This window comes from Phyllobates terribilis, unplaced genomic scaffold (assembly GCF_046119375.1).
Source record: "Phyllobates terribilis strain yellow unplaced genomic scaffold, ASM4611937v1 Scaffold_8__6_contigs__length_399053987, whole genome shotgun sequence".
Taxonomy (NCBI): Eukaryota; Metazoa; Chordata; class Amphibia; order Anura; family Dendrobatidae; genus Phyllobates; species Phyllobates terribilis.
Window position 1 is genome coordinate 328,593,700 of NW_027362768.1, and position 26,170 is coordinate 328,619,869.

Genomic DNA, 26,170 nt, shown 5'->3' on the forward strand with positions numbered 1-26,170 from the left:
AAAATTAACCGTATCACACACAAAGATGCGTACCCCTTACCAAGAATAGAGGAGTCTTTGGCTGCTTTAAAATCTGCTAACTTCTTCTCCACTTTGGATCTCACTAGCGGGTACTGGCAGGTTCCTGTAGCAGAGGCGGACCGGGAGAAGACCGCATTCACCACCCCGATGGGACTTAGCGAGTTTACCTGCATGCCGTTCGGACTCTGCAACGCACCAGGAACCTTCCAACGGTTGATGGAATGCTGTCTGGGACACCGAAACTTTGAGACGGTCCTGTTATACCTGGACGATGTCATCGTCTATTCCAAGACCTACGAGGACCACCTGAAACACCTGGCGGAAGTGTTCGAAGCTCTGGCAAGTTACGGCCTAAAGGTGAAACCCTCCAAGTGTCACCTCCTGAAGCCAAAGGTGCAGTACCTGGGACACGTGGTGAGTGCTGACGGAGTGGCTCCCGACCCTGATAAGATCACCGCAATTAAGGAATGGCCAAGCCCCTCCAGCGTAAAGGAAGTAAGGCAGTTCCTCGGGTTGGTAGGCTACTACCGAAGGTTCATTCCCGGTTTCACCAAAAAGGCAGCTCCTATGCAGGACCTCCTGATAGGCCAGTCCAGGAAGGCCAAGAACCAGAAGCCACCCTTCAGATGGGAGAAGCTGGAAGAAGAGTCCTTCCGCCAGCTGAAGATGGCCCTCACGGGGGATGAAATCCTGGCGTACCCTGATTATAGCCAGCCCTTTATCCTCTACACCGACGCCAGTAACATCGGGCTAGGAGCCGTACTGTCCCAGATCCAGCAGGGGAAGGAACGGGTAATTGCTTACGCCAGCCGAAAACTGCGACCCACCGAAAGAAACTCTGAGAATTACAGCTCATTTAAGCTAGAGTTCCTGGCAGTGGTGTGGGCAGTCACCGAACGCTTTAAGCACTACCACGCTGCTTCCCGGTTCACCGTGTACACGGATAACAACCCGTTGACACACCTGGACACTGCAAGACTCGGTGCCCTAGAGCAGAGATGGATGGCCCGCTTGTCCAACTATGAGTTTACAATCAAATACCGGGCAGGACGCTCCAATACCAACGCGGACGCCCTGTCCAGGATGCCGAACCTACCGGACGTAGGGGAAGATTCAGAGGAACTGGAAGAAGTTGAACTCCCCGCGTTCCACCGTCATGGGACTATCCAGTATTCCCACCGTGTAAGGAGTAAGCAATCCGCTACGTTCAACCCATTACCTCATTACAACTGGGCGGAGACGCAAGACAGTGACCCTGCTGTCCGACTGGTAAAGGAGTTGCTGACTCGGCCAGATGCACGCCTTGACCCAGACGCTCCGGAGGAAGCCAAGCAACTGTGGGCTGAGAAGAGTCGACTGTTCCTTTACAAGGGGAAGTTGTGCCGCAGAATGGTTAACTCCCGGACGCATGAACTAATCTGGCAAGTAGTGGTGCCAAGAAGAGACGCAGCTATGGTGATGGAGGCATACCACGACGGAGCTGGGCACTTCGGATGGAAGAAGCTGGAGTTCCTGCTGCGCGGGCGGTTCCATTGGGTAGGCATGAGAGGAACCATCGAGAGGTGGTGCAGAGACTGTGGCCCATGCAACCTAAGAAGGAGGGACCGTGCCAGCCAGAAGACTCCCCTGCAGTCCATCATCACCAGACAGCCGTGGGAACTGGTAGCCTTGGATCATGTAAAACTGGCCCCAAGCAGAAGTGGCTACGTCTACGCGTTAACCATCGTGGATCACTACTCCCGGTTCTTGGTAGTCGTCCCCGTCAAGGACTTAACGGCTCAAACAGCAGCTAGAGCCTTCCAGCAGCACTTCTGCCGTCCGCACGGATACCCGGAGCAGGTGCTGACGGACCAGGGGCCTGCCTTTGAAGCGGAAGTCTTCCAGGAGTTCTGCACCCTGTATGGCTGCCGGAAGATAAGAACAACACCCTATCACCCGCAAACTAATGGACTTTGTGAGAAAATGAACCAGGTGGTGATAGATCTTCTGAAAACATTGCCCCTGGAAGAACGTAGTCTGTGGCCTGAAAAGCTGCCTGACCTGGTGGACCTATACAACCACATCCCTGTGGGTTCCACCAACTGCACCCTGGCTTACCTAATGAGGGCGAGACCTGGTAAGCTTCCTGTTGATCTGGAGATGGGAGTCCTGACACCCGAGGACACTTCACCAGAAGCAGACTGGGACACAGAGAGGCAGCAGCAGTACCGGAAAGTACAGGAGAGCGTGGAGCGAAGTCTCTGTCAAGCTAGGGAAAGACAAGAGAAAACTTACAACCAGTATGCTCCCGCTGTTCCCCTGGTGCCCGGAGAGCAGGTCTTGAAGAGGAAAAGACGGCTCCACAAGTTGGACGACCAGTGGGAGAAGGACCCGTACACCGTACTGCCCTCAAGCCACGACAACCCAAAGATCTGTACAATCAGTAAAGACGGAGGGGAAACCACAGCCATTGTATCCCGGGATCACCTGAAGAAGTGTCCCGAACAGCTACGGAACCCTGAAGAGGAACAAGAAGACCCTCGACCCGTAGAGGAAAGGGAAGATATGGTTAGTACTGTGCTCGGAGACTTCCCTCGGTCTTGGACTCAAGTCAATGGTGCTGTTGTGGTACCCGTCTTCACGTTCCTCCAACCAGCATCCCAAGTGCCTACAGAGACACAGGTAGAGCTGGAAGAACAGCCGGTCCAGGAGGCAGAAGACCCCACACAAGCAGACCAGGAGAATCAACCCTCTGCTTATAGTGAGCCTGCCATACCTCTAGTGAGCCAAAGAGTCCGTAGACGGCTGCCCAGTTTACCCTTGACAGCTCCTATACCCTGTAGCTCAGGACCAGTCAGCCAGCTCCGTAGGTCCACTAGGGTCACTAGAGGCCAGTTGCCCATACGGTGGAGGATCTAAATGTTCAAGCTATTTTATTTGTATTTACCTGTTTTCTGTTACTTGTAAATAATTGTGTATTTTTAGTTATTTGTAGGAGTCTTTGGTGGATTTACCGGGAATCCTTTGTGCATATAGTTGGAGCGTAACCCAGGACGGACTAAAGACTGCTAAGGACTCGGGGCAGGACAGACCCCTACCTGGTTACGTCTCCCTGTTTTTGGTGAAATGGACACCTTTGTTTTCTCCAAAGACTGCACCCGGTTGCGGACATGCCGTGACCATCCTAATGTTTTTCTTTATTGCGTTGTTTCTGTTTGTAATTTGTTATGTTACAAAAATATGTTTAGTCCCGGAGTACTAAATTTCACTAGGGGGGAATGTGACACCCCAGGGGTCTGGTTGCCACAGTAATAGAGATATTACGTCTGAGAGCAGGTGGGAGGTCTCTTGGTCAGGAATCCTATGCATGCCACACCTCCTGCCCAGTCCTGGGAGGGGAAGAACTTCCCCTATATAAAACTGGGGCTGAGGCAGGGTTAGTGAGAAAGAGCAGAGAACACAGACAGAGACACAGTCTGGTCTGTAGTGGAGCAGCTTTAGGAACAAGAGAGATCAGGAGCTCTGGGGAAGTCGTGCTAAAAGGAATCAGGGGCTGGCAGCTGTAGAGCTCGCCCTGATTGAAGAGTTACCACCGGACCCGGAGTCCGAGGCTGTGGGGACTAATCCTTACCCAGCAGCAGAAACCGACCGGCAGGGGATTTCAGGTCCTCTGGCCAAGAAACCCGAAGGCACGGTCACACGCGTGGGACCAGCACCGCCGTCGTGGAGCGGAAGCCACTAGAAGGCCCCGAGTCACCGGCCATACGGGTGAGCACCACACGGTACACTCAGGGACGTGGGCTACTTTTACCCGCCTCTAGCAAGGTAGCCAGAAGAGTACAATTAGTTGGGGAGGCCTACAACTCCGCCTGGCCAGGGGAAATCCCATCTGCTCAAAGACTGATCAGGCCCCGATCGCTAGCCAGTACTCCGGGAGGGTCTATCTTTATCACCAGTAAAGACCCTGAACTACACCGCATCGTCTCTGAGTGGTTCCTGCTACCCCCATCATCCACGTCGGCTGCCCTGAGGCCATACCCCTCCCGTTGGGGGTTATACCATCTACGCTGCACAATCGTACCACCGGCCTCAGCGGTCTGCCCTGCAGCGGCAGCTCCATAGCTGCATTCAACGGGTGGCGTAGTCGTCCAACATCTACTGCTAATACTCAGCCACACAGTTTGACTCCCTGGGCACGGACCGGGTCACCGCCACGAGACTACTACCCCCAACAGGCCCGGCTCCGGGTAGTCCCCGCGTGCGCAACGCTACACCAAGTAGGCCCAGGGGCGCGTCAGAAAGAAACTAGAAATCGCTCTACTGTTACAGCTGTCAATATTTCCATTGACCTTCGGCTGAATTGTAGGTCCAGTTTTGTGCAAAAACGTTGCATCATGCCTTTTCAACAAAAAAAGGGTTTATGGTCCTATGGTCTCCAGTATAGATGCAGTGGTGGGTAAAATATCCTCCAAGTAAGGGCTCGCTCACACCACCGTATTTTCTGTACGAGTGTGATCCAACAAAATATTGGATCGCACTCGGACTAATGTTATTCTATGGGGCCAAACACATGTCCGATTTTTTTTTTCCTGGAACCAAGCTGGTTCAAGGAATAAAATCGCAGCATGTTCGAGTTTGATCCAATATTCAGATCGCACTTGGCCATGCAAGTCTATGTGCCCTGATGAAGATCTGGGCGAAACGCGCGTTGGGGCAGCGAGGTAGACAGCACATGGGCACTAACTACATGTATGCAGGTAATTATCTGTCCACACTGATTTATATAATCAATTGAACCCTGTATACTATATGCATAAGTCTAATTTAGAGCAAAATACCAGCAATTAACCGGACTTTTTAAGGATTTAAATGTCACATGTTTTGCACATTGCACATAGCACTTTTTTCCTTAATCTAAGGCATTAAATAGTCAGGATTATATTGATTACAGGGTGTTATTCAGCCACACATAGACTGGGCAGTGTAACCTGCATGTACTTAAGTCACCTCAGGGACATATCCCTAAATTTATATCAGGCATTTCTGGTGAATTATTAACCACTTTATGCAAGTCCAAATATCCTCGCCTTCATGGATGCATTTCATTCTATTAATTGTTTTTAATTAATAGTTAATAAAGATATTGTATTTTCATACTCATACGTTTCCTAAAACTTATTGGTTTTTGAACTTGGTGTTGCAAGTCAATGAGTGTATGGAAAACATCGGACTGCACTCCGATTTCTTGGAAAACTGCCACCTTCTGTTTGGTATATCTAAGACAGAAGGAGACAGCTTATATCAAAGTTTCCCACTTCTGGGAAAGAATTAGAGGGTGGAGAAGAAAATTTATGGGGGAGACACTTTGGATTTACCCTAGACCTAAGCAAAATTGGGAAAACCTGTTTTCTGCGACTTGCAGTAAATAAATCTTACCTATCCACCTCATATTGTTCCAGAAGGCGGGGTAGACCAGGAACGGAGTCTTTACTCTTCAGTGACCTGTAAAAATAACCACAGCATAAATGTCAAATGGCCATTAGTCTATGTCACATAGTATTGCTGATTATAGTCACTAGTTTAATACAGTTATATGCATTTTAAATCGTTTCCCCCCTTTCGAAATATAGCGGTCACCGAGCGCAGTTTGTTGTAAAATCGCATTTTATCACCTTGCCCGGGTCCAGTGCGCATTTTCTGCCACTTCTCCCAGGATCTAATATCGGCTGCAGCGCTGACATCATGTCCATAGCGCTAAAGCCAATCTGTGATATCAAAGGCTCTGTCTACACAGGCAGAGCCACTGAGCTCACTGATTCGCTGATTGCTGCCTATCGTCTTAAAGGGGACAACATTTTTAACGTTAAAATTCCCTTTTTGTTTGTCTGTCTGCAATCACATGCTGAATGATTAAAGGGAATATATCATCAGGTTTTGCTATGTAATTTGAGAGCAGAATGATGTAGGGGTAGAGAGCCTGATTCAAGCGATGTGTCACTTATTGGGCTGCTTGGGGCAGTTTTGATACAACCTCTATTTTCTCTGCTGTAGTTGTAGCGGAGTGCAGAATGCTGAGCCGTGTATAACCCCGTCCACACCACTGATTGGCAGCTTTCTCTGTACATTGTTACCAATCAGTGGTGGGGCGGGGTTACACCAGTTATCTGGACCGCCTGGCACATGACGCCTAGTTCTGCACTGATAATCTCCTGCTAATAAAACACAAACACTGATTGTACTGAAACTGAAGAAAGCTGCTGAGCAAGTGACACATCCTTGGAATCAGGCTCTCTACCTCTACATTATGCTGCTCTCAGATTAAATAGCAAAAACCTGAAGACATTAAGGCCTCCAAATACTTCAGATTAAATAGGCGGAACATGCCAACAGTCTGATGTTTATGGTGGCCTCCGACAGATGATGAAGAGGATTAAGATTGTTGGCCTTTCAATGGCCAATCCTTTTGTACTCGAGGAGATCAGCTATTACCAAAGGAGTTTGCTTTCATAGGCGACTCCCCCATAGATAATAGAGGAGCCAACTGTTCTTTTGTATAGAGGAATTGGGGTAGATAGCTGTCGGCCAAACTATAGTTCAGCCCACAGCTTTCTAATGTGGATGAAGGGCTTTACGCTTTGAAATTTGAGTCCACTGTGATATATTTATATGTGAGAGTCCTCAGTGGTTGATACCTTTTAATGGCTAACTGAAAAAATGGTAACAAATTGCAAGCTTTCGAGACTACGCAGGTCTCTTCATCAGGCTAGCTTACCACAAAATCTGAAGAGTCACATATTTATACACAGCAAGACACAAATAATGCAATAGATGAGACAAGTGACGTGAAGCAGAACTATCATTATGGGAGAGGGATAAACAGTTGTGGCCGTAAATATTGTAACAGTTCATAGTCATAGATAAGGAGTGTGAAAGTGTTGTTGCCCTGTGATTGAGGTCTGTTCCATGGCTGTGATGCCCCCACAAGGTCTGAGGAACACATTCCTTAGATGATATAGAAAGACATAAATCCATGCGACACATTCATTCCTGCACTGAGTGTGTCCAAGGTTGTCATGAGTTTTGTGGTATACTATGCCTGATGAAGAGACCTGAGTAGTCTTTTAAGCTTGCAATTTGTTACCATCTTTTCAGTTAGCCATTAAAAAGGTATCAACCACTGAGGACTCTCAAATCTAAATATTTTTCTATCTACTGGCTAACACGGTACAAAGATATATATTTTTTCTAGTCCATTGTGATGTTATTTGCATGCTGTATGATTGTACAGTATTTGGGTCATAGTTATTATGCAAAAAAGTCAACAATATTCAGTTACTCATATCGCAAGTGGATTCTATCAGAGCAGAAACAATGATGTACTTTTCTATCAAAGTGCCTCCAGAGGTGGAGCTTCACTTTAAATGTATATTATATTAAACTCACATGTCAACACTTGACAAGGGTTTGGTCAGATTGACCTTGATAACTTATCAAAGCAAATGAGCAATGCATAAATTACGCCAGTCGTAAAGGAGGAGGACATCTGTGATAGCTTCTAGAAAATACCAACAAAACTTGTATGAGCTGATAACTAGCATGTAACTGGCATGATGCCCGATTTACGCTGGCAAGTCCGACCATTGGCACAAACTGGGCTGTGTGCAGAAGGATTATCCTTGCGATTCCCAGCTGCCTAATATTTTACTAGAACAATACAAAAGTAAATTAAAAGTATTTTATGACTGTTAGAAAAGGTCCTCTTCTTGATGTCTCATTCTAGATCTGGATCGATACCATGCATATATTCATGGCTCACACCCATCACACCTCCTGTGTTCTGCAATACTCCAAGTGATGGTAGTGATACCAGTTCCACGATATATATATCACTACTGGTATCACTACCATCACTCGGAGTATTGCAGAACACAGGAGGTGTGACTGCTGTGAGCCATGAATATATGCATGGTATCGATCTAGATCTAGAAAGAGACATCAAGTAGAGAATCTTTTCTAACAGTCATAGCTTCAATTTAGTGTAGACCTTGACCCACTTCGAATTAGTGAAGGTCCTAGTTGTCAGATCTCCACATTTAACACGTATTGCTATTTACATTTGCAAATCCATTTAAATTTACATAATAATATTATTATTAATGGCAATAAGTAATTTAAAGAGTATTTATACCATGTACATTGCTTCCTAATTGCAAAGTTAACCAGACTCCAACATAGGATGTGATAGTACGTTCTATATTGGGTCTCCATGAATGGCTGTCACCATTGTCCTCCTGTGAAGCCCAGTCTGTGGCTGGGCTGCAAAGGAGAATGTAATTTAGTCTATATTGTGCAGTACTGTAGTATTGCATTATATAGGACAAGTGACTAAATTATTTGCAAGTTCCCTAAGGGGGAACATTTTTTAATATATTATACAGTATATATCTATATCACTCACTATCCGCCCTCTTGAATAAAAGATAGAGACATATATGTAAATAATTTTTATTTTAATTGATACATTATATTACATATAATTTTTTTGTATAAAAATATAATCACAAATTGTACCAATAAAATAAATAAATAATAACTTCAGCTCGCCACGCAAAACTAATAAACTGTCACACAGTTCCATTGTCAGGCAAATTGAATCATTACGGGTTTCAGAAAATGGTGCTAAAAACTAAATATATAGGTTTTCCCATTTTTCAGAACATTATACGGTATAATGAATGGGGTCATTCAAAACTAACTTGTCCTACATAAAACAAGCTCTCGTATGGCAGGGCAGCATGGTGGCTCAGTGGTTAGCACTGTTGCTTTGCGCCACTGGGGTCCTAGGTTCAAATCTGACAATGGACATCTGCAAAGAGTTTGTATGTTCTCCCCATGTTTGCATGGGTTTCCTCCAGGTTCTCCGGTTTCCTCCCACACTCCAAAGACAAACTGATCGGGAATGTAGATTGTGAGTCCCAATGGTGAAAGTGATGATGTTTATAACACAGTGTAATTAATGGTGCTATATACAGTTGTGCTCAAAAGTTTACATACCCCGGCAGAATTTTTCCTTTCTTGGCCTTGCTTCAGAGAATATGAATGATGATAACCAAAAAACTTTCTCCAATCATGGGCATTGGTTGGGTGAAGCCATTTATTGTCAAACTACTGTGTTTTCTCTTTTTAAATCCTAATGACAACCAAAAACATCCAAATGACCCTGATCAAAAGTTCACATACCCCAGTTCTTAATACCGTGTATTGCCCCCTCTAACATCAATAACAGCTTGAAGTCTTTTGTGGTAGTTGTGGATGAGGTTCTTTATTTTCTCAGATGTTAGAGCTGCCCATTCTTATTGGCAAAAAGCCTCCAGTTCCTGTAAATTCCTGGGCTGTCTAGCATGAACGACACGCTTGAGATCTCAATGATATTGAGGTCAGGAGACTGAAATGGCCACTCCAGAACCTTCACTTTGTTCTGCTGTAGCCAATGACAGGTCGACTTGGCCTTGTGTTTTGAATCACTGTCATGTTCGAACTTCCAAGTACGTCCCATGCGCACCTTCTGGGCTGATAAGTGCAAATTTGCCTCCAGTCTTTGCTGATAACAAACTGCATTCATCTTTCCTTTAACTGTTACCAAGCTTCCTGTGCCTTTGTAGCTCATACATCCCCAAAAACATCAGCGATCCACCTCCATGCTTTACTGTAGGTATGATGCTCCTTTCATCATAGGCCTTGTTGACCTCTCTCCAAATATAACGTTTATGGTTGTGGCCAAAAAATTCAATTTTGGTCCCATCACTCCAAATTACCTTGTTCCAGAAGTTTTGAGGCTCGTCTCTGTGCTGTTTGGCATATTGTAAGCGAGATACTTTGTGGCATTTGCGCAGTAATGGCTTTCTTCTAGCGACTCGACCATGCAGCCTATTTTCCTTCAAGTGCCTCCTCATTGTGCATCTTGAAACAGCCACATTGCTAGTTTTCAGAGAGTCCTGAATTTCAGCTGATGTTATTTGTGGGTTTTTCTTTGCATGGCCGAAATTTTTGTTAGTCTACCTGACCGTGGTTTGGTTTTTACAGAGCCCCGGATTTTCCATTTGTTAATCACAGTTTGAATGCTGCTGACTGGCATTATTAATTCCTTGGATATTTTTTTGTATCCCTTTCCTGTGTTATACAGTTCAACTACATTTTCCCTTGGATCCGTTGACAAATCTTTTCCTTTCCCCATGAATCCAATCCAGAAACGTCAGTGGCTGGATGAAAGATGCAAGAGTTTGTCTGGATCCCAGAAACTCACTCATCTTTTATGCACACACACTGATTACAAGCAAACAGGTTACAGGTGAGGATGTTACTGTACCTTTAGTAACCATTCAATCATATTTGTGTCAAATTCTGTGCATGTCATCAGGCCAAAATCACCAGGGTATGAGAACTTTTTATCAGGGTCATTTGGATGTTTTTGGTTGTCATTAAGATTTAAAAAGTAGTTTGACAAATGGCTTCACCCAACCAATAACCATGAGTGGAGAAAAAGTTTTTTGGTTATCATTCATATTCTCTGAAACAAGGCCAAGAAAGGAAAAATTCTGCTGGGGTATGTAAACTTTTGAGCACAACTGTAAGTAAAAAATAAATAAATATGGCTATTAAGAAAAATAATAAAGTTATGGCTCTAGGAAGAAGCAGAGGAAAAAAATAAATGTGAAGCGTGGCCATGGTGGGAAGGGATTAAGCAACTTTTTATACCATTTTGCTGCTGCTGAGTGTAAGTAAAATACAAATCAGGCAGAGCTCTGCTCCTATGATTCTATGTACATGTGCATAAAAAAGCCGGTATCCCCTTCGAAACGTGCGTCAGTGACGAGGTTAGCCTGGATAATGTAATGTGACAGCACATGTACATAGGATCATAGTGCCCCGCAGCAGCCTATCAGTATGCTGCCCCTGTACTTTCAGCGTGCTGACTGATTTGTAATGCAGGCTACCAGCGTGTACTGTTGGAGCCTAACCACCTTCGGCAGGGTAGACCGCGTGCGCAGCTGCTTCACCTGTACACGGTCTGACCAGGAGATTGCACAGCAACATGTGCGATCTGTTTGCAAATGTGACGGCGGCTTTTACATCTTAGCTGCCCGGCACCTTGGCAAAGTTTCTGCGTATTGAAAAGCAGGCACGTCGGGCTAGCTATATAGTGATTTACTTCACTGGATATCTAACAGCCTGTGTATTGATCAGCATGGGGATAGTTGGCTAATTGTATACATCCTCAGCCCCATGCATAGTTGGTCGATAATCACTGGCTGTGGAGGTTAACATACACATATGACCTAATTTAGTGCAGCAAATTGATAATAATACATTTTCAATATAGGATGGGGATTTAATGGTGATCCTCTAATATGGATATATAAAACCCAACCATAATTTATAGGGACACTAGTTGGGGATCCATTCATTTTTGTGCAATTACCTATCAGGACCCAGTGGGTCACAGCTATAAAATTGGTATAGCAGTGGCTCAATATACTTCCTCACATGGATGGATGTATTTTTAGATATTTTAATTAGTAATCAATAAAAGTTAATTCTTAGTCACATCCTCCCCCACCCCTCTCCCCATTCAATTCAATTAGGTCATCAACCCACTCCAACTTTTCCAATGTCCCAACGAGCATAGAAAAGAAGCAAAAAAGTAATAATCTAAAGAGCTACACGGCGCTATTAGCAGGAGGGTAGATATTTACTTGTAAATAAAGGGGCATTGTGCCAAGAGATCTGTTTTACCTCTGCAATCAGCCTAAGAACCGATTATGTGACCCGTTTATCAGCTCTATACATACATGACCAGTTCCGTAATTAAAAGCTTTCCACATCAGGAGTAGATGGCCCATTCTAAATCCAGCACTAATTATGGAATTAATTAAAGTGCCTGAGTAATATCACATAGACCACACCTTGGCGAGGCTAATGAAGGTGAAAACAATTGAAGTGTAATTAACAGGGTGGGGGGGGGGAGGCATCTCTCAAAACTTTGATTATATTGAGGATTAATTCACTAACTGGAAAAGAAACTTCACAGTATTTCACAAATAAGTTTTCCTGCTACTCTAATTAATTAAAACTTTAATTAAAAGATTAATTTGATGACTTTCTCGAATGCCTGATAGTTGTTCATTAGTAGTTTTAATGCACTATTAGTAGATCAGATAAGAAAAAGACTGAGTTTTACAATATATCCCTGGGGATTCACCGGCCGTGGCCTTAAACTACCCCTGGACCTTCAGTGAACGTACAAATGATTCTCATCTGCTCTGAAAGTAGTTATCCGACATCAGTAGAAAACTTTACTGCGGTAAATCTATAACTAGATGGACCAGTGATGCCCACTAGGGTAGTGTTGTCAGATGTGGGCTTTGGTCAGAAGTGTAAATATATTGGGTCCATTGGTAGAAGTCGCACCCGAGCCCAGGAGCCTAGGTGAGGGGGCAAAAGGTTTCCGATGAGAAGACGAATACTATTAAATACAAGTAATAGTTGGGGCTTTGTTGGACATTTTGCATTGGCACTAACAATCTCCAATTTATGCCACGGAATTCTGTTATATAAAATGTGCCACATTGTCACTGTGACAAATGTAGAGTTTCCAGCAGTACAACAGAGTAGACAAACTCAGTGATAGAGCAGAGCGAAGTTTGTCACAGAGTTCAGAATAGCAGAGCTGGTCCGTGCTTCAGCAGGGTAGACTCAGCGATGTAACAGAGCTGAGTTTGTCACTGTGACAAATATATGTATAACTATATATACACATACATACTCTCAAACATACAAATATGCATTCACATAAATGGCCATTTACATCTCTATATATATATTCATATAAATATATGGACATCCATACATCTGTACAGGAACAATGCACACACCAGTGTTCCCGTCTGACCGGAGATGCAGTAGCGATCCCATCTGACCGGAGACGCAATAGCGATGTTAAACCAAGGCCGCCCAATCAGAACGCAATAGCGTCCACCAATGGGAGATGAGGGGGCGCGGAAAAGTGATTTTATGCACGCCTTTGTGACACAGTACAGTCCCTATCAAGGTGTGGATCGTTGAAATAGCTGCTGTGTGAAAGCGTCCCCACGACCGCCGAGATCGTTAGTTAGATCGCTGGAGCGGCCGAAATCGTTGGTAAGTTCTGCATCTTTGACAGCTCCCCAGCGATCACGAAGCGACTCTCCAGCGATCCCAAAACCGTGACGCATTAACGATCTCGCTAGCGATCTCGTTATGTGTGACGGGGCCTTTAGTCTTCAAACCGAGGCTGGACAGACATCTGTCTGAGCTGGCTGAGTGAATCCTGCATTGAGCAGGGGGTTGGACACAATGACCCCATAGGTGCCTTCCAACATAATATTATAAGATTCTATCACTGAATCTACTCTGTCATACCACTGGCAGCTCTACATTGGTCATAGTGAAAAATTCAGGTCTGCTATATCACTATGACCAATGTATAGTTGCCAGCGGTACAACAGAGTAGACTCAGTAATAGAGCAGAGCTGCGTTTGTCACAGAGTCTAGACTAGAAGAGCTGGTCAGTGGTCAGGGGGCACTATACTGAGGCACACTATAATAAAGAAGTATCTTCTAGATACAATGCTTCAAGAATGAAATATTATCATAACTGAGGGAGAATTCCATATTCCTTCTGTTAGATAAGATCGATAGATAAGATATGAATTTATAACAAGGTCTTAGTATGTACAATACGGCTCCATAAACTTCTACGAGTAAAGCATTACAGGGCTGTAAATCTCACAGCTGGAATGGTAATAGCCTGGTAATATAACCATGTTGATGAGGCCTTAAAGGGGTTGTCAAGGCTGAAATTAAAAGTCTGCAGTCACTCTAAGTTGTCCAAATTGTGACAGTCTGCCATGATTCCCCACAATTCCTTGTCCCTGCTGCTGAAAAATATCTCCACAGCATGATGCTGCCACCACCATGTTTCACTGTGGGGATGGTGATCTTGGGATGATGAGCTGTGTTGGTTTGGCACCAGACATAGCATTTACCTTGGTGGCCAAAAAGTTCAATTTTGGTCTCATCTGACCACAGCACCTTCCTCCATACATTTGGGGAGTCTCCCACATAACTTTTGGCAAACTCAAAACAAGCCTTACAATTTGTGTGTGTAAATAAAGGCTTTTTTCTGGCCACTCTTCCATAAAGTCCACCTCTATGGAGTGTATGGCTTATTCTGGTCATATGGACAGATACTCTAGTCTCTGCTTGGGAACTCTGCAGCTCCTTCAGGGTTACCTTTGGTCTCTGTGCTGCCTCTCTCATGAACGCCATCCTTGCCCGGGCTGAGAGTTTTGGTGGGTGGCCCGCTCTTGGCAGGTTTGTTGTGGTACCATGTTCTTTCCATTTTATGATAATGGATTTGATGGTGCTCCGGGGGATCATCAGAGATTGGGATTTTTTTATTTTTTTTTTATTTTTTTTTTTATAACCCAACTCTGACTTTGACTTCTCAACAACTTTGTCCCTGACTTATTTGGAGACCTCCTTGGTCTTCATGGTGTTATTTGGTCAGTGGTGCCTCTTGCTTAATGGTGTTGCAGCCTCTGTGGCCTTTCAGAAAAGTATATAGTGACAGACATGTGACTCTTAGATTGCACACAGGTGGACGTCCTGTCACTAAGCATGTGACTTATGAAGGTAATTGCTTGCACCAGAAATTGTTAGGGGCTTCATAGAAAAAGGGGTGAATACATATGCAAATGCCAATTTTTATTTATTTGATCCCATAAATTTAATTTATGCCTACATCTTTCTCATTTCACTTCACCAACTTGATGCATCACTCACAATTTGGATTACAAAAATATTTAAATGCAGGTTGTAATGTAACAAAATAGGTAAAAACAAAAGCCATGAGGGTGAATACTTTCGCAAGCCACTGTAAGTGATTTGACAACCAGACGCTAGGGGCTTCTCTGAATAGAAAAAATGAGATGAGTCTAGTCAGCAAGTGATTGCAAGTGTGGAAATGGCAAAAGAATTGTGAAGACCGGGGATACGGAACCAGCATAGCTGTGCTAATTTTGCAACTCATGATTTCAATTGAAACTTACAGAATATAAGTAGAGCGGCCATGTTCATCTGATTTTATAGCCCCCGTAATAATGCTATAAAAATTAATCTGTATAGTATAATATTAAAGGAGGGGGAGGAAGGAGATGTAACTTCAGTCTCTCTGCCTCAGCTGTAGATGATGAGACTATGCTGTGAGAGGGGAGGAGGAGCACACAGCTCTGCTCTAACATCGGCAAAGAAAGTAGAAAAGACCAAAAAACTATACAGGTTTCTGGCTGAAGTGCATCTAATATAAATATCTAATATAAATATCCAGCTGATTTTATTAAAGGTACTACATTTACACTTTTATAGCTCGTCCATGATTTCTGTGACAGCACTTTCCAAGAACTGTCAGTACTCACCAAAAAATGAGAATTGGGTCCCCAAGGGAAGAATTAAAAAGTTTTCTTGAATTTATGTTAGTATTTTTCTTATACAGTTTTACACACCTAATACCTAATTCTTCCCTGTATAATATAGAAAAAGATACAATAGAACCAGTGCTTCAAAGTTTCTAAAACATCTGGGAATTCCTTATAAATGATCTTCAGGACCTCAGTTTCCAGAGAGAAGTCTCTGCTGGTATGTTCGCAGGTTTTTTGCTCAGATAAAGCCACTAAAGACAAACTTAATTTGTCTTTCTTTTAACATTTTTCTTCAAATACAAACTGTTCAGTTAGGACAGTCATGAAGTTTGGAGAGCTAAAACTAACTTTTGTTAATAGAAATTCAAATTAAAAGGTACAGTAAACCTTGAAATCAGGGCTGTAATGATTGCGGGTGCAGAGGATGCGACCGGGCCCATGCAGGAGTGTAGCTGAAATGTATTGCGGCACACAGACCCGCTAGGTCCCTGCACCGCAATACAAGCAGTTGGTCAGTTAGAGGCCGGCATCTGACATCACTGTACAAGTCACTGGCAGTGCATGGCAGTGACATCATGCAGTACCGTCGCTTGCACACTGAAGTCAGCTTCTGCGCTGGCTACAGAAGAGGACGCTGCATGGTGTGGGAGTTTGGGAAAGGTGAGTAGACTATTATTATTTTTTTGTGTTAAAGAACAGCGGCAGAACGGGGGACATATACAGTATACCAGGATGGGAGACATATATACCAGGATGGGAGACATATATACCAGGATGGAAGACATATATACCAGGATGGAAGACATATACCAGGATGGACCCAGAATGGGGAACATATATACCATGATGGAGGACATATATACCATGATGGAGGACATATATACTGAGAAGGGGCCATAGATGTGGGACATATATACCTAGAAGGGGCACTGGATGTGGGACATATATACCTAGAAGGGGTCCAGTATGGGGAACATGTATACCGCAATGTGGGACATGTATACCAGAATGGGCACAGGAATATATATCAGAATGGGGAACATATATACTTTGATGGGGGGCATATATACTGGGAACGGGCCCTGGATGGGGGACATATGTACCAGAATCGGGAACATATATATACACCTAGAAGGGGTCTAGTATGGGGGACATTAGTGCATAATAGGGGAGGGGGGCAACACGCATGTCCTAATAGGATTTAGAACATTACAAGAGCCCATATAACTGACCAACATAGGGGGAGGCCCAAATTTTCCATCAGCGCCCATTGGACTCTAGTTACGCCACTGCTTGAAATGAATGATAAACCTGAACAGGAGATAATATCGCTATTAGATCAAGCGAAATGTTTAAATTAAAATCATTTGGATGAACATGTTCTTCCCCCTTTGTGTTTTTTTTTTATTCCCTCTCATCTAATGTGTGCCGGTGTTCACACAAGTTGATTAGTTCAGTACCATGAAAGTTAAACAACATTTTCACTTTGATTTTAAGTTTTTACTCACCGGTTGAGTTATATTATGTGTATAAACAAAGTACAGACCAAACCCAGCCCGATTATTGCTCAGCTTCAGCTTTTTCCTCAGCACTTTGGCCTTGTGGCTTTGTCACTCCGATTATATCTTTACGGGAGAGGAGTCTATTTAAAGAGTTATTCTAAAAGGTGGGAAAAAATTGCAAAGTTCTTGTAAGAAGCAACTTTGCAATATACTGCTTAATAAAAATCCTCTCCTATTAGAAGTGTCCGGCCTTGTTGGCAAGGAGCGCAGAGCTTGTATGTTCTTTGCTATAGAGCTTGAAAGTGCTGTTTTTAAGCTCGCCGGATATGGTCAGCTTCAGCAACCCTGCTCTTTTTTGATCTTACAGAAGAAAAACTGCATCTATTTACACAAGAGATCACAGTTTAGATCAATGGCGAGACCACGGCACTGGTTCAACCTGTCAATCATGCAAAAATACCAGCAGTAAGCCCTGGGGTTAAGGAGCAGCTCGCTTCTTTAAAGAAGCGTTGAGGCGACACCTTTAAACCTAGCATTACCTGTACTTCTATGCTTTATTATAACCTTGATATCTGACTACTGGTTGTATCTGACCTATAGTGGTGTCATGGTCTGCAGTTGGTTCCTAAGGAAACCTAAAAGATCTATGTATTCCATATGAGAACACCAAAAGTATTAAAGACCCATGATTGTTGGTCCCTGTTGGAAATTTTTCATTGGGGACCAGAAGCTTCAAGTTATAACATTAGCAAAAGTTAAGAATTGCGTTAGTACATGTTATAATCTGCAGCAAGTACTTAGGAAAGATAGGGGAAAGCTATCCCTACAGTAAGACTAAGCTGAATCCCTACGATGTAGCGGGCTGCCTATTCCTAGCGAACAGACCCACCTTAGTCCTCGGCTAGTCTGAATGAAGACCTATAGCATAAGGGGAGGGGTCCCTAAAAGAACTAAGGACTGGAACAAAAATGGGACACCTCCTGAACAGAGAAGTTGTTGCAGAACACAAAAAGACAAACTGATAAAAAGGTACTAGAGGTCCCAGAAGGACAAGCAAACTGACAGAGAAAGGCACCGAAGCACCTGGCAAGAGAAACAGTCAAAACAACACTGAAGTCCAACACTGCCAGAAGGGCAGAGCTGGAATATAAAGGCAGGTGGTTACGTGACCGCAAAACACAAGATGGAAAAAACAAACAGGAGGGTTCTAACAGTACCCCCTCTTTTATGAGGATCCTCCGGATCCTCCAGGCCCAGGCCTATCCGGAAACCTCTTGTGGGAAGCTTTAACAAGCCTAGGAACAGAGACATAATTCGTCCTTACCCAGGAGTTATCTTCGGGACCGAAACCCTTCCAGGAGACAAGATATTGTAATCTCCCTCTATGCCATATAGAATTCAAGATACAAGACAATTTCATATTCACCGTCTTCCACCACTGGAGGAACTGTGACAGTGGCATCCCTATCTGATACATCAGCCTTTTTCAATAAGGAAACGTGAATCATAGAATCATAGAATCATAGAATGGTAGAGTTGGAAGGGACCTCCTGGGTCATCTGGTCCAACCCCCTGCTCAAAGCAGGATTCACTAAATCATCTCAGACAGATGTCTGTCCAGCCTCTGTTTGAAGACGTCCATTGAAGGGGAACTCACCACCTCTCGTGGCAGCCTGTTCCACTCATTAATCACCCTAACTGTCAAAAAGTTTTTTCTAATATCTAATCTGTGTCTCCTCCCAAAAAACACAGGATTAATCTTCCAGGAAGTAGGGACATCCAACCTAACCACAGACTGGTAAACAACCTGAAGCACTTTAAATGGACCCACAAACTTAGGACCCAGTTTTTTAGAGGGAATCCTCAACCACAGGTTCTTTGAGGACAACCAAACCATATCACCCACAGTAAACAAAACTTCCTTACGTTTCCTGTCAAAATACTTCTTGGACTTCTTGTTAGCCTCTTGAAGGTTGCAACGTACATTAGTCAAAACTCTCTCCAAACCACCGGAAAAATTCTCCTCCTCAGACACCGCAGACCCCAATTTGGAGAATGAACCAAAAGACGGATGTCTCCCAGTACAACAAAAAAAAGGAGAACACCCAGCAGAGGAGGATGTATGATTGTTAAGCGCAAATTCCGGGAGAGGCAGAACTCAGACCAGAACTCTTGATTGTCCGCCACAAAACAACGCAAAAACTGTTCTACATCCTGGTTCTTTCTTTCAGTCTGTCCATTAGACTTGGGATGATACCCAGACAAAAATGACAAATGGACTCCCAACCTGTCACAAAAAGCACGCCAAAAGCGAGCCACAAACTGAGGTCCTCTATCAGAAACAATATCCGTGGGAACGCCATGAAGCTTGGCAATCTCCTTAACAAACGCCTTAGCGAGTGTCTTGGCACAGGGCAACTTAATGAATGGAACCAAATGACACATCTTACTAAAACGGTCCACGACCACCCAGATGATAGTAAAACCCTCGGACACAGGAAGATCAGTAATAAAATCCATTGTGCGATGCGTCAAAGGCGCACTAGGAACCTCCAGAGGGCAAAGCAACCCCGCAGCAGGAGTATGTGAAGCCTTTGACCTAGCACACACAGTACATTGAGACACCCACTTGATGACTTCCTTCTGCCATCCAGGCCACCAAAAACTGCGACTGATAAGTCTATTAGTCTCAGAAATTCCTGGATGACCTGCCAACCGAGACTCATGACACTCCACAAACAAATCTCTCCTAAAGGGTCTAGGCACGAACAACCTCCCATGGGGAGTGTTATATGGGGCATCATCTTTAGCTTTCAGAATCCCATTTTCCAAAACGGAGTCCAATGCTGCCACCACAACACCTTTCTGTAAAATGCTCTCCTCCTCTTCGGCACCGACCGTAGGAGAGAAGCTGCGAGATAAAGCATCGGCTTTAACATTCTTTGTACCGGGATATAGGTAACAGAAAAATTAAACCGAGAAAAAAAAAAGTGCCCACCTAGCTTGACGGGCATTCAAGCACTTGGCAGCATCCAGACAAATCAAATTCTTATGATCTGTGAAAACCTGAATAGGAAATCTAGCGCCTTCCAAAAAATGATGCCAATGTTCAAACGCACGTTTAATAGCCAGCAACTCCTGATTTCCAACATCACAATTCAGTTCGGTTTCCGAAAATATTTTCGAAAAGAAGGCACAAGGATGTACTCCATCCCTGTTCTCCTGAGACAAAACTGCTCCGACCCCCACCGATGAAGCATCGACCTCGACCAAAAAAGGCTTGGTCTCATCAGGCTGCATAAGGATAGGGGCAGAACTGAACCTCTCTTTGAGATACTTAAACGCTTCAATGGCCTCAGTAGTCCACTGGACCGTATTTGCACCTTTCCTGGTGAGATCGGTTAGAGGCTTAACAATTACAGAAAAATTCTTAATGAATTTCCTGTAATAATTGGTAAAACCCAAAAATCTCTGTATAGATTTTAAACCAATAAGCCTAAGCCATTCCTGCACAGCCTGAACCTTCACCGGGTCCATCTCAAAGCCCTCGCTGGAGACAATGTAGCCCAAAAAACTAATTTCCTGCACAGCGAACTCACATTGCTCCAGCTTAGCAAAGAGTGAATTATCACTCAACAACTGCAAAACTTCACGTACACTTTGCCAATGGGACTCTAGATCTGGTGAGTAAATCAAAATGTCATCCAAATACACAACCACATTCTTACCAATCAAAGGTCTCAGGATGTCATTAATAACGTTCTGAAAAAATGCAGGTGCATTGGTAAGACCAAAAGGCATCACCAGATTCTCAAAATGACCTACCGGAGTGTTAAAGCAGTTTTCCATTCATCACCCTCCTTCACTCGTAACAAATTGTATGCCCCCCTGAGATCAATTTTAGAGAACCACTTGGCCCGCACTAACTGGTTAAACAAGTCAGGAATTAAAGGCAATGGGTAGGAATTGCGTACGGTAATCTTATTAATTTCACGAAAATACAGAAATGGACGTAAACCCTCATCTTTTTTTAACAAAGAAAAATCCAACGGCCACAGGCGACTTAGAAGGTCTAATGTGACCAGCAGCCAGGCTAGTCTGTATGTATTCCTCAAAGGCCTTTCTTTCAGGGATAGTCAGATTAAACAAGCGACTCTTGGGATGAGAAGCTCCCGGAACAAACTCAGTGGCGCAATCATAATCCCTATGAGGAGGTAAAACTTGCGACTCCTCCTCCGAAAAAACCCTCCAAAAATCTTGAATAGGTACCAGTAATTCCCCTTTTTCCACAGCTGCAATGCGACCATTACAACATTTATCATAGCACTTCGGACTCCAAGACTTAATCTCATTAGTAGACCAGTCCAGTAAAGGTTTGTGCAGTTTTAACTAAGGCAAACCTAGAACGACCGGAGAGGGTAAATTATCCAATACAACCAAGTCCAAAATTTCTTGGTGACCTCCATTGATAGTGTGGGGAAAGGCAGCAACCTTGTGATTAATACATTTCAAGGGAGTGTTATCAATTGCAATCACAGAAATAGGTGATGACAAAGGATTGGATTTCAATTTAAGTTTTTCCAAAAACCCTTTATCAATCACATTAAGTATTGAACCACTATCCACAAATACCTGAAATTCAATCAAATCTTCCTGCAAAGTAGTACTCCCTGAAAGAAATACTCCTGCAGAGCTTAAACAAGCTATACAGGCGTACCTGACCTTTATTTTTTCTTTAGTTAAACGAAGCTCACAATACTTAATTCAATGGTCAGCTTTACCACAATAAAGACACAATCCCTCGGCGAACCTCCGGTCTCTTTCCTGAGAGCGGAGTGACATCGCCCCAACCTCCATCGGTTCTCCGCCGTCTGAGCAGATTTTCTTGGGACTAGGACCTGACATTACAGGAGTCTTTACCTCATTCAGCCTGGACCTTAGCCTCCTGTCCACATGAACAGCTAACTGCATGGCATCCTGCAGAGTCTAAGGTGCAGGGAATGCAATTAGCAAATCCTTAACCCTTTCACTCAGACCAGCAAGAAAAACATATCAGAGCAGGATCATTCCATTTGACTTCTGAAGCCCATCTTCTGAAGTGTGTGCAATAATTTTCAACATCACCTGACCCCTGACTCAAACGCCCGAGTTCTGCCTCAGCAGATGAGATTCGATCAGGATCGTCATATAATAGCCCCATAGTAGAAAAAAATTCTTCTACTGACCTTAAGCATGAATCATTAGGTTGGAGAGAAAAGGCCCACCCCTGTGGTTCATTACGCAAAAGTGACATAATAAAACCAATGCGCTGTGATTCATTCCCAGAGGACCTTGGTCTCAAACGAAAATATAACAAGCATTTTTAAAGGAAAAAAATCTTGCTGTTTACCATAAAAAACATCAGGCAGTCCTACCTTGGGTTCCACAAAATGCGCTCCAGAGCAGCTACTCCCGTGTTGCTGGAGCTCGGCCACCTCCAGAGACAATCCCTGCAAGCGTTGAGCCAAATCCTGGATGGAAACCATACTGATGCCTGAATTTCTTTCCTTTTAGTTTTTTGGGCTGGAGTTACTGTTATGATCTGCAACAAGTACTTAGGAAAGAAAGGGGAAAGCTGTCCCTACACTAAGACTAAGCTGAATCCCTACGATGTAGCGGGCTGCCTATTCCTAGCGAACAGACCCGCCTTAGTCCTCGGCTAGTCTGAACAAAGACCTATAGCATAAGGGGAGGGGTCCCTAAAAGAACTAAGGACTGGAACAAAAATGGGACACCTCCTAAACAGAGAAGTTTTTGCAGAACACAAAAAGACAAAACTGACAAAAAGGTACTAGAGGTCCCAGAAGGACCAAGCGAACTGACAGAGAAAGGCACCGAAGCACCGGGCTAGAGAAACAGTCAAAACAACACTGAAGTCCAGCACAGCCAGAAGGGCGGAGCTGGAATATAAAGGCAGATGGTCACGTGACCGCAAAACACAAGATGGAAAAAACAAACAGGAGGGTTCTAACAGTACAGATATCCCCAATTAGAGATTATTCAGGTGACCATGACCTGGAGAACAAAGTTTATGCCTCTATTTTTCAAAGGTGTAAAGAGATCCTCATTATTGAAACTCACCACAATTCATCTTCAGGACCAAATCTAACAGTTATATGAAACTTATCAAGAAAATGTTCCAAAGACCCTTCTTTTTCTGAACGATTTAACAATGAAAATCACTAACTTTTTAAACTTTTTTTTCTACAAGTCTCTTCGATTCTCCATTATTCAAAATCCTTCCAAGCTGTGTACACACGTACATGCCACCAGACTAATATTAGGAAAGATGTGTTACCCAACATGTCCTAGTGTCATCTGATGCACATGTATCACTTTCCCTTAAACTTTTTGCAAATAAAGTTGTGGAAACTGAAGTTTTAAACAAACACAGAAGTTACGTAAAGAATATTCTTCCAAGATGGTAAAGACTTATTAGAATTAGAAAACTTCTATGTCTCTCAAGATCTTTTACTGATAATTACTTAGGCTATCAATCTCAGACAGACTAGGCGAACCCTACTATTACTATATAAACATATTCCTAATATTGGAGCTAATTTTTTCTTGGCTTCACTCTCAGATCTCTCGGGGTCTCATAGGAAATGGGGTAACTGGAAAGTCAGCAAGTTTTTCACCCCTATAAAAACCATTTTTGCTCATTTGTATGTCACAGATTGCTCAATATCTGTGAGATAATGAAAAAAAATCATAACTGCACTTTATAAGTAATATTGGGCTTGGACTACTTTAGGGGCCATTCGCACTGTAAAAAATTCTGCATTGAGTCTGTTGCAAAGTACATACAAGGGTCATGGTTTTGCCCTGGATTTCACTCTATGCATTATGGCGGAGTGGCCATGTGACCGCGAATATGAAAGTTTCATACTAGTGATCACGTGCAGACTTCTTTCTCTTCCACTTCTCTGAATCCAGACCTTTACACTCAGATTATGGTAATCTCTCCATTTTAGAACATTGCTTCTTTCATGGTAATATAATCCTATTAAACTTGACTTGTCACCAGTCTGGGCCAATCTTCAGGAGATATTTTAAAACCAGTACAAAAGGTAAAATGCAGGTGTCTGTCCCCTGGACAAACAACAAATCACTTCTTTTAATTGTACTATCTGGATATGAAAAATTACATTTTTTGTACCCATGGTGGGTCACGCAGTCTATGGGAAAGTAGAGCTCCTAGCCAGTCAGGGGACTCATGCTGGTAGCCATCTCTATTTAACGCTGTGTTGAATTCACAAGTAAAAAATTATATGGAATGAATAGCCGGAATTTGACACACCTCTGAAGATAATAAATCTTTTGTCAATTGTGAAATTAAGTAGAAAAAACTTCAGAGATTTACACAAAGGAGCAAGTATGAGGTAGAGGGGGCTTAGTGGTTAGCATTGTTGTTTTTCAGCACTGGGGGGTCCTGGGTTCAAATTAACCAAGGACAACATCTGCAAGAAGTCTTGGGTTTGCGTGGGTTTCCTCTGAGTTCTCCGGTTTCCTCTCACACTCCAAAGACATACTGATAGCGAACATAGATTGTAAGCCTCAGTGGGGATAGTGATGGTGCTATTGTAAGGAGATGGACATATTGTTCACGTTTCCCCCTTTAAGAACAAGTGTTATTGTAATGTGAATTGTGACTTGTGTTAGCAATGCTGATAATGTGGCTGTTTGACAGTAGGAACAGCAAGAGTTAATGGTTGGGACTAGCCCTGAGTGGGAAGGGCTAAGCTGAAGGTACAAGAGACAGTTCCTGTCAGAATGTGAGATAGGACATGGAGTGCATAGAGAAGAGACCTAAGGTCTCGCGTCAGCAGTGCAGCATGTCTTGGGTGTACCTAGTTGTGAGAGGAGACCAGGAGGAAGATAGCATGATCAGGAGCAGAAACGAGGAAGAGTGACCGAGGGACAGAGTGATTTATCAGAGAAGGGTCCTGGGAGAGGACGCCTAGCAGTACGGCCCAGAATTTATAACTCCTAAAAGGTAACAGGATGGAGTACGCAAGACGAAGAGAGATTCCTGGGCAGTAGTTCCAGAGCGTCAGTAGAAGAGAAGAGAAGTATTGGTCATACTGGCAAAGTAGCTCCCATAAGAGGTTCTAAAAATAGTAACGGACTCTTGCTAGCTAGACTGTAGTACTGAGTTGGGTTGTGGTGAAGTAGTGAGGAACAATGAAGACAGTGAACAAGTAAAGAGAGAGAAAAGAAAGGGATTGAATTTGTGTGAGGAAAATGTTATGCATAATCAAGGAAACATTTGAAAAGATGTGTACCTGCTATCTACTGTTTATAACCCTCCCCAAGTTAATGTTAAGTAAAAAGTTTATTTTTGATTGTTGGTCTCCCTCCGTGAACTGCCAAACATCTGGTCCTGGCCAACCAGCAACATCAGTTACGCATAGTGCCCTGACAGCACATGTCCAAACACTCAGCCAGGGCCCCCAACTTCATGTAAGGTTCCGGGGCATAAGAGATCAGTACTTCGCCCACGACTATCACTCCGCGCCACGTTAAACTATATAAGCAATGCATAGTAAATAATGCATAAGATAGATAACTTTCAGCTAAACCATTTCAAGCTATACAAACTTATGACCTTCATTTTTTTTTAGTAAAATGTGCAAGCACGGTTACAATTTTATGTGTTACTGTATGGTACATCTTCAACATGATCTCAATGTCTGCACACCAACCTGTCCATGGTGTAACCTCTCTGCAATCTTGGGGTAAGATCTAGATAAATGCTCCTTTGGGGCCCAGTGGAAAAATTGCTACCATTTTACTCATAAGTTTCCAACAGTGAATAAAGAGCAAAAGACCAAAAGAGATGGTGAAGGAATTTCCACCTTCCATCATCACAAGATGCTCAATAATTCTGGCTCAATAATTTGCATGAAAATAAGAAACTTTATAATAGAACAAGATTTATCTGATAAGATATTTCTCCTCCTGAAATGATCATTCATTCTCAATATTCTAAACTTCACGGGTAAAATGTGTCTTCAGTGAATTCAGATTTTCCCACTAATGAGAGAGAACTTTATGAGCACCAACTGTCATCTCCTAAGTAACTGTGGAGAACTTGCAGGAGAATGTCTG

The 26,170-nt window shown here is 43.4% G+C and overlaps 1 protein-coding gene across 2 annotated transcripts in view; it reads right to left on the bottom strand.

Annotated features, from left to right (window-relative positions):
* FAM3D (FAM3 metabolism regulating signaling molecule D) overlaps positions 1-26,170 on the bottom strand; it is a 78,073-nt gene that overhangs the window by 45,197 nt on the left and 6,706 nt on the right. For both annotated transcript variants that reach the window (XM_073644643.1, XM_073644644.1), the window contains exon 2: positions 5,437-5,502. In XM_073644643.1, coding sequence (XP_073500744.1) covers positions 5,437-5,449 — 13 coding nt within the window. In that variant the 5' untranslated portion in view covers positions 5,450-5,502. The remainder of the gene's footprint in view (positions 1-5,436; positions 5,503-26,170) is intronic.